Source organism: Ranitomeya imitator, chromosome 5 (genome assembly GCF_032444005.1).
Source record: "Ranitomeya imitator isolate aRanImi1 chromosome 5, aRanImi1.pri, whole genome shotgun sequence".
NCBI lineage: Eukaryota > Metazoa > Chordata > Amphibia > Anura > Dendrobatidae > Ranitomeya > Ranitomeya imitator.
In genome coordinates this window covers 27,500,092-27,517,111 of record NC_091286.1, presented here as the reverse complement: position 1 = coordinate 27,517,111, position 17,020 = coordinate 27,500,092, and the positions used below count along the sequence as shown (strand labels likewise).

General features: G+C 45.6%; 1 protein-coding gene across 2 annotated transcripts in view; it reads right to left on the bottom strand.

Annotated features, from left to right (window-relative positions):
- Positions 1-17,020, bottom strand: part of SLC30A10 (solute carrier family 30 member 10) — a 46,944-nt gene that overhangs the window by 14,170 nt on the left and 15,754 nt on the right. The window contains exon 1 of one of the 2 annotated variants that reach the window (XM_069768479.1): positions 101-1,218. The exons of the other annotated variant lie outside the window; for it this stretch is intronic. Coding sequence (XP_069624580.1) covers positions 101-656 — 556 coding nt within the window. The 5' untranslated portion in view covers positions 657-1,218. Of the gene's footprint in view, positions 1-100; positions 1,219-17,020 lie in introns of those variants that run through there. 2 annotated transcript variants of the gene reach the window in all.

Sequence of the window (17,020 nt, the reverse complement as noted above, 5' to 3'; positions counted from 1 at the left end):
ACATTTTTTAGGAAAGATCAGGAAAAAGATTGAAATATCATAATGTACCCAACGCTTATAGTTATATCCCAAATTCCCTTGTAAAATAATCGAAAGGCACCTGCTAAATTGTTGTCCGGGCTCTCAGATCCTTGGCTCCTTCCACTTTGGTAAGGGGTGACGTTGATGCAATCATTGGAGGTTTCTGTGGGCAACTCTGGTCCCTGTTGGTCTTTAGGCCCAAATAAGCAGCGCATGCATGATCTATAGTCTTGGAAAACCAAGAGACCCACGATGTTTACTCCCAACCCAAGTGTGCCAACGATCAGCACCAACTCAGGATCATCAATTTTTTCAGGTTTGGCCAGTCTTAGTATAGAGTCCACCAAGATGGTAAAGCAAAGAGCGGTGAGGAAGACGGCATTGCACAGTGCCCCCACCACTTCTGCTCGAGTGTACCCGTAGGTAGCTTGGGGTCCCCTGCTCTGTCGTCTAGATATACGGGAGGCTGTGATGCCAACACACAGAGAGATCAAATCTGACAACATGTTAAAGGAGTCAGAGATTAGCGCGATGGAGTTGCCCAAGTAGCCCGAAACTAACTCTGCCACAAAAAAGATGACTGTGATGACCAACATGAAGATGAGTCTGCAGGTCTTCCCGGTGTAGCGACCCATTGTGGGCACTGGTGGTCCTTACAGTGGGTTCTTGGAATTCAGAGGTCTTGCAGTGGGGTCAGGTATAGAGCCACTGTCAGCTAATAATGTGGCTCAGAGACCTACTCTTTTTGCTCTCCCTTTGGGCAGAGAGCATATGGTAGCAGGCAACTGGCGTTGTATTAGCCAGGGTGAGTAGTCTTACGCAGAGGGTTCCGTACAAATTTAATGCAGCAGAGTCTAGAAGGAAGATGGCAATGAAACGCTGTAGAGCCAGAGGTTGCAGTTCAAGAAAGCACCTGGTGCAGGATGGTGGAGCACTTGGAAAGATGCTTTGCTTCTTGCGCAGTGGGGGGCGCTAAAGTTGTGGACTTGGTGTAGAAGAGCACAAAAAAGTATTGATGTCCTCTGTGGTGCAGGTGGTACAGAAGGGCTAGTGCTGCTGTTCCCCAGTGCAGAGGAGCTGGTGGTCCTCTTCTGGTTGGTGCAAAAGGGCTACAAGTGTTCTGTGGCAGGTGGTCCTATCCTGGGTCCTGTTGCTCTCAGGGAAATGGATCAGGGCTTTTGGAGCTCCAGTTTATATATGGGGCTGAGATAAGAACAGTTGCTGTGTCAGGATTAGCTCACTAACCAGCCCTGGCCGCTCCTATTTTCCATCACGTACACAGGGTAATGTGACAGCCTGGACCTCCTCCTGTTACCTCTTATTATTTCTTCTGCATAATTAGCACTTGGCACGAATGGCAGCGATTCCCTATAGTACTATATGAGCTGGTGTCCTCAGAGCCTCCGCTGGCTGAGTGATCCTACATCAAATCTGATTCTGGAAAAGCTGGGACTCATCCTGCTTTCCCAATAGCAAGAAAGGCAGATAATACCATTCAGCAAGACCTGGGTTACTACCCCCCTAGGAGCAATACTGAGGCACAATAAATGGAATCAATCATGATATGTATATGATATAACATTTTATGCAAGGGCGTACATAGAAATCATAGGGACCCATAGCAGAAGTCCTAATTGGCCCCCCAACCCTAAAACAAAATAATATCCGATGGGGTCACAGAAGAGCATATGTCACAACTTTGCAGACCTTACAAAATAATTTTGCCATTATTGAAGCCCCTTAGTGATCCCACGCATTAAGATACCCCTCTCATGGCCCCCAAAAAGTATGATGCAAACAAAAGTGCTCCCTAAACACAATAAGATACCACCACAGTGAATTCCTCTGCAGTACCCTCCACACGCAAAGTATGATGTCACTACAGTAGCCCCTGCAAAGTATAATACCCCCCATTGTGACCACAGCACAGTATGATGGCCCCCACAGAGCCCTCCACACAGTATGATGGCCCCCACACAGCCCTCCACACAATATGATGCCCCCCACACAGCCCTCCACACAATATGATGGGCCCCACACAGCCCTCCACACAATATGATGGCCCCCACACAGCCCTCCACACAATATAATGGCCCCCACACAGCCCTCCACACAATAAGATGGCCCCCACACAGCCCTCCTCACAATATGATGGCACCCACACAGCCCTCCACACAATATGATGGCCCCCACACAGCCCTCCACACAATATGATGGCCCCCACACAGCCCTCCACACAATATGATGGCCCCCACACAGCCCTCCACACAATATAATGGCCCCCACACAGCCCTCCACACAATAAGATGGCCCCCACACAGCCCTCCTCACAATATGATGGCACCCACACAGCCCTCCACACAATATGATGGCCCCCACACAGCCCTCCACACAATATGATGGCCCCCACACAGCCCTCCACACAATATGATGGCCCCCACACAGCCTTCCACACAGTATGATGGCCCCCACACAGCCCTCTACACAGTGATGGCCCCCACACAGCCCTCCACACAATATGATGGCCCCCACGCTGCCCTTCACACAATATGATGGTCCCCACACAGCCCTCCACACAATATGATGGCCCCCACACAGCCCTCCACACAATATGATGTCCTCCACGCAGCCCTCCACACAATATGATGGTCCCCACACAGCCCTCCACACAATATGATGGCCTCCACGCAGCACTTCACACAATATGATGGTCCCCACGCAGCCCTTCACACAATATGATGGTCCCCACACAGCCCTCCACACAATATGATGGCTTTCTACACTGGTTGTGCACCAGTTCAGACTAGTTCTCTGTTCAGTCAGTTTACCTACTTGCTTTCAACACAGCCCTCCACACAGTATGTTGGCCCCCACACAGTATGATGGCCCTTCATACAGTATAGCGGCCCCCATAACCATCCACAGTATGATGGTCTCCACACAACCCTCCACACAATATGATTTGCCCAACACAACCCTCCTCACAGTATACTGTCCCCCCACATAGCCCTGCAAACTGTATGTCGACAGCGCTACAGCCAATCAATGAGCTCAGCAGCTCTAAGCTGTTTATGCCGTCAACATGGCAAAAGTAGCTGAGCTCATTAATTAGCTGCAGTGCTGCCAAAATAACGTCAGGGCTGCATCCAATATCAAACAATGGGAGCAGCAGCAGATGCTCAGCACTGGTTTCGATGAGGGTAGTAAAATACTGATTATTTGTTTTTTTAAACAAAATGCAGTCTGTGGCTAGGGAATTTCTGAAACCGAAAAACCCCATTAAGAATATTCCATCAAATGGGTCTCACTTCAGGAATGCTCACTCGGCAATTTTCAGAACTCTGAAGTGAATGGAGAGAGGTGCTTATAAATAAGAACTGTACACAACAGGTACTCGTCCTCAAGATAGGCGGGACCTGCATGTAGCAGGCATATATGGCATATCCTTGGGATATAGCATAAATGGCCGATATGATACTACCCCTTTAACCCCTTAGTGACAGAGCCAAATTTTTGAAATCTGACCAGTGTCACTTTATGTGGTAATAACTCTGGAACGCTTCAACAAATCCCAGTGATTTTGAGATTGTTTTTTCGTGACACATTATACTTTATGATAATGGTAAATTTAGGTTGATATGCTTTATGTTTATTTATAAAAAATATCAGAAATTTGAAAAAAATGTTAAAAAATTAGCAATTTGCAAACTTTGAATGATTATCCCTTTAATCCCGATAGTCATACCACAGCAAAACATTAATAAATAACATTTCCCACATGTTGGCTTTACAACAGCACCATTTGTAAAATGTTATTTTATTTTGTTAGCATTTTAGGAGGATTAAAAATGTAGCAACAATTTAAATTTTTTTCAAGGAAATTTACAAAATGTATTTTTTTAGGGACCTATCCATGTTTGAAGTGAATTTGGGGGTCCCATATATAGGGAAACTCCCACAAGTGATACCATTTTAAAAACAGCACCCCCTGATATATTGAAAACTGCAGTCAGGTCGTTTGTTAACCCTTCGGGTGATTTTCAGGAATTAATGCAAAGTGGCATGAGAAAAATGAAAATGTGTATTTTTATCACCTAAATGTCACTAACTTCTGAACAGATTACTACAGCCGACAGACTCTAAGGCCGCTATTTGGTCATGAATTGCCATGGCAAACATCAGGACCACACAATTATGATCTGAGACCACCAATTGGGATAAAGAGGAAGCCCCCACAGTCTGTTAACCGTTTATAATGATGTAGTCACTATTGACAGCAGCATCTAAGGGGTTAAATAGATTTGGACGGTGCAAACACTGATCATGGCTAATGCAGCAAGTTGTCAGCTATAGTGGACAGCCGACAGCTACTGGATTGTCACCTGTATGGGGATATAAGTCTCTTATATCTCAGGTCAGTTAAAAGGCGTATTGGCGGTCACTAATGGGTTAAAGAGAATCTGTCAGCAGGTGTCATATTAATCAGCGTCACAGTACCGTTATGGCCATGCCTTTAGTTTGTAGGGCTAAATCCTGCTGACAGGTTCTCTTTAAGGAGGTGTTTGGCAAAGGTTTCTTGGTGCTTGATGGAGTTTTTGATTTTTCTAAAAAAAAAAGAAAAGTGCTGTATACGGGTGTTGCAGTCCTGAAACTTAGGCTTCATCGGAAGTCCATTTTTCACGGATAGAACACGTTCCCATTACAGTCTATGGGGCTGTTTACATGTTTGTGGGTTTTTTGTGGACCGAGATGTGTTCATCACAGATCAAACGCACCCATTCATATCAATGGATCTGTGAGAAAATGAACAGCAGACGCCGTCCGTGTGATATCTGAATGCTGCCTGTGTTTACTGTTAAATGGATAGGAGATGCTTGGAAATTTTACAAGCATGAATGTGTGGCACCCCAGGAGTCCAGTTGCCACAGTGGCATTGCCTCCCTCACAGAGGGAAATGTCATGCCTGGAAGCAAGGAGGGGTCCCCTTACCAAGTAAGGTAACGTTCACATTTGCGTTGTTGGGCGCAGCGTCGGCGACACAACCAACAACGCATGTACACAACGCAGCGTTTTGCGACGCATGCGTTGTCATAAGATCGTACAGAGCAGGAATTTCAGCGCAGGGAAAACGCTACAAGTAGCGTCCTCTGCGCCCTGTCTGTGCATCAATATGACGAATGCGTCATAAAACGCAATACAACGCATACCGGCGCATGTCCATGCGCCCCCCATGTTAAAGATAGGGGTGCCTGACGCATGCGTCGGTATGCGTCGACGACGCTGCACCCAACAGCGCAAATGTGAACGTACCCTAACACTAGCATCCAACACTTTTCCTCACCCCAGACCAGAAGGGGGAGCTCTAACACCAGGTTTCAGGGGAGCTTCCCTATAAGTTAAAAAATGGTGAAAACCGTTGGCACAACTATGTGTGGTGCACAAGTAGGGGCCCAATCCGTATCAAGTTTTTTTTATATAAACTTGGCACACACTAAGTGGATGCGGTGAAGAATTTAATGAAATGCATTATGCAGCGCCCCAGAGACCTGGTCGTTGCAGTAGTGTCGCTCTGCCACTAAGGGGAGTGATGGTACGTCTGATGGCACTAAAGGAGTTCACCTGACCAGGTATCACAAGCACACATTACACTTCACACTCCGGCCACTAGGGGGAGCAAAAGGTTTTATTTACTAGGCCACTCCTCACACTGGTAAAACTAGGGGATGGATAGGAAGTTAGGACAGAAGCTGACTGGGTTTTGCCCAGGCAACATCCCATGGCAGGGGGTGTTGCGGGGGAGACTTCAGGGGAGTCCCTATCAGGCGTGGGAACCTGGCAGAGACTTAGCGACAAGAACAGAACGAAACGGAACCGCGCCTGCACTACCTTGCGGCGGTATCCTTAGAAAGGACACGAAGCAAAGGATATTGTGGACAGTGAGAAACGAGATCAAGCACAAAGGAGAGCCAGTAGGAGTCGTGCCCCGAGAACGGCAACATCCTACTGAGGCGCGTAGCCGGTGACCGGAACACCGAGGAAGTAACTGACTCTATGCCTTACTTCAAATACCGCAGGACAGTTAATTATAGGTTGGCTGTCTACCTTACATCACCTAAGCAGACATAGGGGCCAACCGTGGAGAGGGGCATCTCTAGGGTCCCTGAAAAGCTCCGAGCCTACCCGTCAAACGGGTGCGTCCTAGCCATAACGAACTTGAGGGATGGAGAATAGAAAGAACGAGAAAGAACTAGAAAGAACGAGAAAAGAAGTTGTGAGGGCTATCCCGAATGCTCAGCTGGGAAGGTATACCATCTAGCTGCCATCACTTCACCCCAGTGGACCCCTAGCAGCGTCGGTCACCCTGACAGGTGGGGTCACGAAACCTTAGCTGACTTTCATCATCCCTTTTATTGGACGCCCCTTAGCAGGGTCACGGACCGGGTCCAGCCACCGTGACAACCCCAGAACTGAGACAGAGAGGACCGGTAGCGAGTAACCCGCGGCCCTGCGTTTGGGGGCGCTCCACATTACATACAGTAACAGCTGACGTTTCGGTCACAGCGACCTTCATCAGAGCACTAGAGTAATGTACTGTATCGTATGTTGGAACAAAGTGCCTCTGATGAAGGTCGCTGTGACCGAAATGTCAACTGTCATTGTATGTACTGCATTTCATGAAATTCTTCACCGCATCCACTTCGTGTGTGCCAAGTTTATATAAAAAAAAATCCCTATAAGTTCTGGCCTGGAGGTGGAGTTAGTTAGCCTGAGTCTGAGAGAGAGAGTGAGAGGAGAGAAGTCAAGGAGAACCTGGGGAGTGGAGCTGTAACCAAACTCACCCCAGAGCTGAGCGTTAGAAACTAGACACCGGAGTCCGTAGTTGCGCGGGTGCAGCACCCAGGTTACCGGTTGCTGTAGTGATGTTACTTTTCCTTCGGGGAAGGTGATGTCATGCTCAGAGGCAAAGGAGTTCTCTTCACCAGGTAAGGCACACACATGCAACACATTCTGAATCCAGGCCAGCAGGGGGAGCTCAATACCCGTATTAAGGGGAGCTTCCCTATGCTTTAGGTATACTGACCTAGAGGAGGAGCCTCAGCTAGTTAGTTGTTCAGAGACACTGAAGGAGAAGGAAGTCTGGAACTGAGTGCAGACAGAGAGGCCTGGTAGCCACGAGGGAGCTGCAGCCTCTGGAAGGACAGATAACCTGGAGTGGTTGAATGTGGAGTAGCCAGAAGGGAAGGAGCACAGGAGAGGAACAGAGCTCAGAGGGGAACTGTGGCAGGACACCCTCAGTGCTGAAGCGCAGTATCCGGCAACCGGGAGCCCGAGGCTCTCATGGGACTCTAGGACACGGAGCAGAACAGGATGGCACGACACTACACGTTACCTGCCTGCACCACTCCTGAGACGCAGCAGCACCTGCCCGTCGTGCAGGTACCTGTCCCAGGACAGGTGGAAACTGGAGGACCCTGTCGGAAGCTTCAGGCAGCAGGAACCTCACCTTGGAAGGCGCTAGTTGGAAAGGCTCATGGACCGCTACTGGTACAGGAGAACTCTCAATTGCCTCTGAGCCGGCTGGACCACCATCATCCATGCATGGTACCCTGGACTGTGGCCTGTCACCCACAAGTAAACCAAGTAAAGACTTACAACTTGTCTCCTCTCATTTATTCACCGGCTATACCATCTACGCCACACACCATAGGACCCCTGGGGACCCCGCTTCACCTGTGGGAAGTGTAACATCTGGGCTGCCACAACATCCCCCAGGGCACCCCTTTAATGCAGCATCGGCCCCCCTATTGACTGAACTCCACAGGTGGCGTCACCACAAACTCTGAACATTTAACCTCCTTTAATGTTGATGCCCAGGGCCACGGACTGGATCGCAGCCACCGTGACATCCCCTTTTGCGACCGTACCCGGTACCGAGTATCCCACTGCCCTGTGGGAGCGTCAGGGGTACTGAAGTCCCAGCGGTTAAATCCGATGGGCAGGAGACTGCAGGTCTCCTGGCCCACCTAACACCCAGCAGCACAGCAGCATTCCATAGCCTGGAGCCGCCACAAAGGAGCGACACCTGTAATAGGCTCAAGTGGCCTGCCATGCTAGTAATGTTTCATTCTAACTGTCAGACAGTGAGAGGAACTTGAGCAGAGCTTAAAGCAGCAAGGACCTAACAGGCCAGCGCAGTAGGAAGACCTCCGAACCCACCTGGCTAGGTGGAGCCTAAATTGCTTCCAGGCTGCCCAGATCTCCATTACAAACTGTTACCCGTGCCCCGGACTGCACATTCAGCCATCGAGTAAAGGAAAAGAAAACTACAGCCCTTGTGTCCTCCAGTCATTTCTAGCACCCTCAGTCCTGCACCCTGCAACGTCCACGATCCCTTATAACAGTTATAACAGTACTGGTAGCCCTGGGGCCCTGCTCCACCTGTGAGGAGCAGAACCATCCCAGTTGCATCACCAGCGGTCCCCTTAAGCAGCGTCGGCCATCCATTGACGAACACCACGGGTGGTGTCATGAACTAATCCCCTATAAACCCCTATTTCCCTCATCATTTTATTGCGCGCCAAGGACCGGGTCACTGCTGCCGTGACAACCCCCTGAAGAACTGATCGACCCGGACGGAGTACCCCACGGCCCTTGCGAGCGTCGCAAATGGATTGTAAAAACAGACACACAGACGAAAAATGGATGAAAATTGGATCCAGCACACTAATAAAAAACCTACAAGAGCAAAACCGATGTCTAACTGAGGCCTTACACTGAATAATGCTGATACGCAATACCAGACACAGCCATAGACAAGAGTGGCGCTGTTCTGTAAAAATTAGAGCTTGGATCTGATCGGCAACGATGGGTTACAGCATTGTAATTTTTGGCTAATCATGTGTATAAGGAATATTACATGCACCAGAAGGGTACGCCGTTCTGTTGTTTCCATAGCTCCACACGTCCGAGCCGCTGAGCTCAATAACTGGCTGCAGCGATGTTAATGTTATGTCACCGCTGCAACCAATCAACAAAAAACCAGGGAAGTGGCGGAGACTCGGGAGGTTGAGTAAAGCTCAGTTTGATGTTTTTACAAGTGACTTAGCATATGAGCAAAAAATTGTAAGGGAACAGCCCCTTAAGTGAAGAAAGCTTCCCCTTTAAAGGAACGTAGACAGGGCACACAACCTAGAGTAAAAAAAAAAAAATTGATAAAAAAAAATAATGGTTGGAACTGTTTTTATATGGTTTTATTCATATATTCCTGACACTTTACAAGAAAATGGACTGTTTATTTTAATTCGTTTTATAACCAGGAGAAAAATTTCAGTAACGAATTAAAGAGTAGAAAAAGTGCAAAATTTATTAGGAATCATCACAATACACATTATAAAATTGCCAAACAGAACGGACACATAGAAATATACATAATGGTAAAGTGCACATGGTAATAAGTCATGAGGTAATGCATCCCCCAGAACTGGATGCTGCTACGTGATAAGGTAAGTCAAGCCACGCTCAAGTAATTGCCCATAAAACAAAAGAGGGCTATATAATGATTTGAAGGCAAGACTTACCAGAACTTAGTGCACAAGACCAGCAAAATGACAATCGACCCTAAGTGATGGCGGGTAGCCCCGACGCGCGTTTCGTGTCTGGTAAGTCTTGCCTTCAAATCATTATATAGTCCTCTTTTGTTTTATGGGCAATTACTTGAGCGTATTTCACCTGGCTTGACTTACCTTATAACTTACCAGCATCCAGCTCTGGTGGATGCATTACCTCATGACTAAGGCTAGGTTCAGATTGCGTTAGTGCAATCCGTTTAGCGCCTAGCGCTAGCGGATTGCGCTAACGCAATGTGTTGTAAAGGGGTCGCGTTAAACGTCCCTGCTCTCGCAGATCTCCGATCTGTGAGAGCGGGGAACGGACCGCGGGCGCACCTCGGACGCTGCAAGCAGCGTCCGCGACGCGCCACAAAACACCGGCACATCGCTAGCGCGTGCCGAAAATGGCACGCGCTAGTGATGCGTGTCCCCATTGCTGTTAATGGGCGCGCTAACGGACGCGTTGCACGGCGTTAATTTCGCCGTGCAACGCTGTCCGTTAGCGCGGTCCCATTAACGCAATCTGAACCTAGCCTTATTACCATGTGTCCGTTCTGTTTGGCAATTTTATAATGTGTATTGTGATGATCCCTAATAAATTTTGCACTTTTTCTACTCTTTAATTCGTTACTCCAATTTTTCTCCAGGTTATAAAGCTATTTATGGAGTTTATATAAATTAGTAATTGTGGGTTAATACTACTTAGTACCCCCACTTCTGGCATTTAATATGCAACTGGGTTTTGCTTTTCTGTGTTTACTTATTTTAATTCGTGTAATGCTTCGTTTTTCATCTGTTTGAGTCGCCTGTGTCCGTGTTTACCCCCCATATGTCATGGGATGGAGCTTCTTAGCATAATAAAAAGGACAGCGTTTAATTTAGTTTTCTGACCCATCTAATTATATGTCCACAAAACCGATGAGAATAGGACACGACTCCATGTTTATTTATGAAAAAGCTGTCCGTTGTCCATAGCAACCAATCACAGAGCAGCATTCATTTTGCGGGTGCAGTTTCAAAAATGAACGCTGCGCTGTAATTGGTTGCTATTATATATATATATATATACAGTTAGGGCCAGAAATATTTGGACAGTGACACAATTTTCGCGAGTTGGGCTCTGCATGCCACCACATTGGATTTGAAGTGAAACCTCTACAACAGAATTCAAGTGCAGATTGTAACGTTTAATTTGAAGGGTTGAACAAAAATATCTGATAGAAAATGTAGGAATTGTACACATTTCTTTACAAACACTCCACATTTTAGGAGGTCAAAAGTAATTGGACAAATAAACATAACCCAAACAAAATATTTTTATTTTCAATATTTTGTTGCAAATCCTTTGGAGGCAATCACTGCCTTAAGTCTGGAACCCATGGACATCACCAAACGCTGGGTTTCCTCCTTCTTAATGCTTTGCCAGGCCTTTACAGCCGCAGCCTTCAGGTCTTGCTTGTTTGTGGGTCTTTCCGTCTTAAGTCTGGATTTGAGCAAGTGAAATGCATGCTCAATTGGGTTTAGATCTGGAGATTGACTTGGCCATTGCAGAATGTTCCACTTTTTGGCACTCATGAACTCCTGGGTAGCTTTGGCTGTATGCTTGGGGTCATTGTCCATCTGTACTATGAAGCGCCGTCCAATCAACTTTGCAGCATTTGGCTGAATCTGGGCTGAAAGTATATCCCGGTACACTTCAGAATTCATCCGGCTACTCTTGTCTGCTCTTATGTCATCAATAAACACAAGTGACCCAGTGCCATTGAAAGCCATGCATGCCCATGCCATCACGTTGCCTCCACCATGTTTTACAGAGGATGTGGTGTGCCTTGGATCATGTGCCGTTCCCTTTCTTCTCCAAACTTTTTTCTTCCCATCATTCTGGTACAGGTTGATCTTTGTCTCATCTGTCCATAGAATACTTTTCCAGAACTGAGCTGGCTTCTTGAGGTGTTTTTCTGCAAATTTAACTCTGGCCTATCTATTTTTGGTATTGATGAATGGTTTGCATCTAGATGTGAACCCTTTGTATTTACTGTCATGGAGTCTTCTCTTTACTGTTGACTTAGAGACAGATACACCTACTTCACTGAGAGTGTTCTGGACTTCAGTTGATGTTGTGAACGGGTTCTTCTTCACCAAATTAAGTATGCGGCGATCATCCACCACTGTTGTCATCCGTGGACGCCCAGGCCTTTTTGAGTTCCCAAGCTCACCAGTCAATTCCTTTTTTCTCAGAATGTACCCAACTGTTGATTTTGCTACTCCAAGCATGTCTGCTATCTCTCTGATGGATTTTTTCTTTTTTTTCAGCCTCAGGATGTTCTGCTTCACCTCAATTGAGAGTTCCTTTGACCGCATGTTGTCTGCTCACAGCAACAGCTTCCAAATGCAAAACCACACACCTGGAATCCACCCCTGACCTTTTAACTACTTCATTGATTACAGGTTAACGAGGGAGACGCCTTCAGAGTTAATTGCAGCCCTTAGAGTCCATTGTCCAATTACTTTTGGTCCCTTGAAAAAGAGGACGCTATGCATTACAGAGCTATGATTCCTAAACCCTTTCTCCGATTTGGATGTGGAAACTATCATATTGCAGCTGGGAGTGTGCACTTTCAGCCCATATTATATATATAATTGTATTTCTGAACATGTTTTTGTAAACAGCTAAAATAACAAAACTTGTGTCACTGTCCAAATATTTCTGGCCCTAACTGTATATACATATATATATATATATATATATATATATATATATATATATATATATATATATATATATATATATATATATACACACACACACACAGTTATGGCCAAAAGTATTCACACCCCTGCAATTCTGTGAGATAATACTCATTTTCTTCCTGAAAATGATTGAAACACAAATTCTTTGATATTATTATCTTCATTTAATTTGTCCTAAATGAAAAAAACACAAAAGAGAATGAAGCAAAAACCAAAACATTGATCATTTCACACAAAACTCCAAAAATGGGCCAGGCAAAAGTATTGGCACCCTCAGCCTAATACTTGGTTGCACAACCTTTAGCCAAAATAACTGCGACCAACCGCTTCCGGTAACCATCAATGAGTTTCTTACAATGCTCTGCTGGAATTTTAGACCATTCTTCTTCGGCAAATTGCTCCAGGTCCCTGATATTTGAAGGCTGCCTTCTCCAAACTGCCATTTTTAGGTCTCTCCACAGGTGTTCTATGGAATTCAGGTCTGGACTCATTGCTGGCCACCTTAGAAGTCTCCAGTGCTTTCTCTCAAACCATTTTCTAGTGCTTTCTGAAGTGTGTTTTGGGTCATTGTCCTGCTGGAAGACCCATGACCTCTGAGGGAGACCCAGCTTTCTCACACTGGGCCCTACATTATGCTGCAAAATTTGTTGGTAGTCTTCAGACTTCATAATGCCATGCACACGGTCAAGCAGTCCAGTGCAAGAGGCAGCAAAGCAACCCCAAAACATCAGGCAACCTCCGCCATGTTTGACTGTAGGGACCGTGTTCTTTTCTTTGAATGCCTCTTTTTTCTCCTGTAAACTCTATGTTGATGTCTTTGCCCAAAAAGCTCTACTTTTGTTTCATCTGACCAGAGAACATTCTTCCAAAACGTTTTAGGCTTTTTCAGGTAAGTTTTGGCAAACTCCAGCCTGGCTTTTTTATACGTCGGAGTAAGAAGTGGGGTCTTCCTGGGGCAGCATTATTTCCTATGGGGGGGTAGCATTATACCCTATGAGTGGGGCAGCATTATTCCCTATGAGGGGGCAGCATTATACCCTATGAGGGGGCAACATTATTCCCTATGGGGGCAGCATTATACCCTATGAGGGGGCAGCATTATTCCCTATGGGGGCAGCATTACACCCTATGAGGGGGGAAGCATTATTCTCTAGGGGGGCAGCATTATACCCTATGAGGGGGGCAGCATTATTCCCTATGAGGGGGCAGCATTATACCCTATGAGGGGGCCGCATTATACCCTATGAGGGGGCCAGCATTATTCCCTATGGGGGCAGCATTATACCCTATGAGGGGGCAGCATTATTCCCTATGAGGGCAGCATTATACCCTATGAGAGGGCAGCATTGTTCCTTATGGGTGGAGCATTATATCCTATGAGGGGGACAGCATTATTCCCTACAGGGGCAGAATTTTTCCCTATGAGGGGGCAGCATTATTCCCTATGGGGTCAGCATTATACCCTATGAGGGGGGTTAGCATTATACCGTATGAGGGGGCAGCATTATTCCCTATGGGAGACCTGCATTGTATCCTATGAGGGGAGTAGCCTTATTCCCTATAGGGGAGCTGCATTGTACACTATAAGGGGGCAGCATTATTCCCTATGGGGGAAGCTGAATTATACCCTATGGGTGGCAGCATTATTCAATATAGGGGAAGCTGCATTATACAATATGGGGGGCAGCATTATTCCCTATGGGGGAAGCTGCGTTATATCCTATGGGGGAGCTGCATTATACCCTACGAGGGGGCTGCATTATACCCTATGAGGGAGGGCTGCATTATACCCTATGAGGGGAGCTGCATTGTACCCTATGAGGGGGGCAGCATTATTCCCTATGGAGGAGCTGCATTGTATCCTATAAGTGGGGCAGCATTATTTCCTATGGGGGAAGCTGCATTATACCCTATGGGGGAGCTGAATTATACCCTATGAGATGAGGAAGAGCTGCATTATACCCTATGAGAGGGGCAGCATTATACTCTAAGAGGGGGCAGCATGAAACTCTGAAGGGACTACATTATATTTTGTGGGGGCTGCATTATTCTATATGAGGGGGGTACATTATATTCTATAGAGGGGCTGCATTATACTCTGAGGGGGCTACATTATATTCTGGGGGGTTGTATTATACTATATGAAGGGGGCTGCATTATACGCTACGAGGGGCTACATTATAGTCTATGAGGCTGGTTGCATTATATTCTATGGAGGGTACATTATATTCTATGAGGGGGCTGCATTATATTCTATGAGGGGGCTACATTATACAATATGAGGGGGCTACTTTATATACTGTAAGGGGGCTACTTCTTTTTGTGGTCCCTTCTAACGCTGCAATATTAAGCTTTATAATTTCCGTGCCATACCTTTAGTCTGTCAGGGGGGCAAGTCTTTTCCCCCGGACTCAACCGCCTCCCAGCCATCAGTCAGCCCCTCAATGCGCCGCCTCCTCTGTCTTCAGTCACGTGCACTGTGCTTTCCTTTTTCGGGCATGCGTCGTTTGCGCTGCCTTCAACTCACATCACCTGATGTATTCATCTCGCGCCTGTGTGTAGCCGAGGCCCGAGATCCTGCCCTGCAGTGTGTCCTCAGCTACACTGCATTTTATTTCAACCAAGAAAAACATAATTCTGGCGCTTTGATTTTTTTCCTTATTACTCCGTTTAACCAATGGGATTAATTCTTTTTATACTTTGATAGATGGGCGTTACTGAACACAGCGATTCCAAATATGTTTTTCTTATTGCTTTATTTTGAATGGGGGTGATTTGAACTTTTATGTTTTTCTAATTTTTTAATATTTTAATAACATTGATTTTTTTACTTTTCACTTGCTTCAATAGTCTCCATCAGATACTAGAAACTGCGATCATCTGATTGCCTGTGCTACCAAAGCAGGGCGGCGCTCATAACAATTCGGCAATGACAACCACAGTCGTCTGCTGCAGACCCCAGGTTGTCAGGCCAAGCCATTGGTGACCTGCGGTCATGTGACACAGGTGTTGATAGGTGGGGTTGGTGTCAGAGATTGACAGCGGCACTTGACATGTTAACAGTCACGGGTGGGTTGTCAATTCCACCCGCTGCTGTTAAGGGCACATGTCAGCTGATGAAATCAGCTGAGATTTGCAGAAAAACATGTGGTCTTAGTGCCGGAGCCTGTATACAACCTATGACGTACCTATACATCATAGGTCGTGAAAGGGTTAATCTGGAGACTCAGATTTCCAGGTCGTTTTCACAGCACAATGAACGCCATAAAAACAAAATCCAAAAATACAACTTGAATTTTTTTTCCCTATTTTCTAAACATTCATTTTATCATTCAATGTATTGGGAGCCTCTCGCGTTTTGGCATAAAAAAAATAACCCTTCATGCGGCATTATTCTTCCCCTCAAATATGACGTGTAGGGATTGGGAAATTTAAAACATTTACAAGTACATTCTGTATGTTTGCTCAATTGTATAAAATAGTGGAAATTGTTAAATTGTTTTCACATTTCCTCCCATCCTGAATAATTCTGGAATTTGTCGTGATTGAACTTGGTTGTTTTAATTTTAACAATTTTTTCCAATACAAGTGTGTAACCCACAATGCATATTTAAATCCTTTACTACCTCCTAGAGGTAAGAGCTGGTATTGCAGTTGCCATATTCTAACCAGAACTTTTAATTTTTATTTAATAGCATTGTATTAGGGCTTGCTTTTTCTTTCGGTTTTTTGTTGTTGTTTGATTTGCGGAATGAGCTGTTTATATTGGCACCATTTTGGGGTCCATACAACTTTTTGATCTCTTTACATTTAATTTTTCTTTTTAGTTTGGGCGACTACACATGCAACGTACCAAATATGGTTTTTTTTTCCATTTTCTTAGATTTTTCTATTTATGTTTGGAGGGTAAGGGAATATACTCATCTACGTTTAAAATTGAAGAGTGAAATCAGATAAAAAATGGGATTGCACTAACTAATGTTAGTCAATGATTCGCTGTTCATATGCGATTTTTTTTTCTCCACTCGGATCGGACTGACAATAAAAAATTCAGCATTCTGTGAGTGACCGGATATATCGGACGAGACTCTCCAATGCAAGTCAATAGGTGAAAAAAAAAAATCCCAGGTCTGCACCGGCCTAAGAAGGTAGAGCACAAATATACCCATGACAAAGCACTCAATCATATGGACTCGGGTGGATAGTTCTGGCTGCAACCATTTTTGCACAAGAAGCAATAAGTCAAACATCTGGGACCGAGGAGGTTTGTCCCCAAAATATATGTGAACCGACGGACATAGTCACTCCTGCATGTGCCAAAAGTTTGGTTTTTAACCCCTTCATGACCTTGGGATTTTTCGTTTTTCCGTGTTTGTTTTTCGCTCCCCTCCTTCCCAGAGCCATAACTTTTTTATTTTCCCGTCAATATGGTCATGTGGGGGCTTATTTTTTGCGAAACAAGTTGTACTCTTGAACGACATCATTGGTTTTAGCACGTCGTGTACTAGAAAACGGGAAAAAAATTCCAAGTGCGGTGAAATTGCAAAAAAAGTGCAATCCCACACTTGTTTTTTGTTTGGCCTTTTTACTAGGTTCAATAAATGCTAAAACTGACCCGTCATTATGATTCTCCAGGTCAT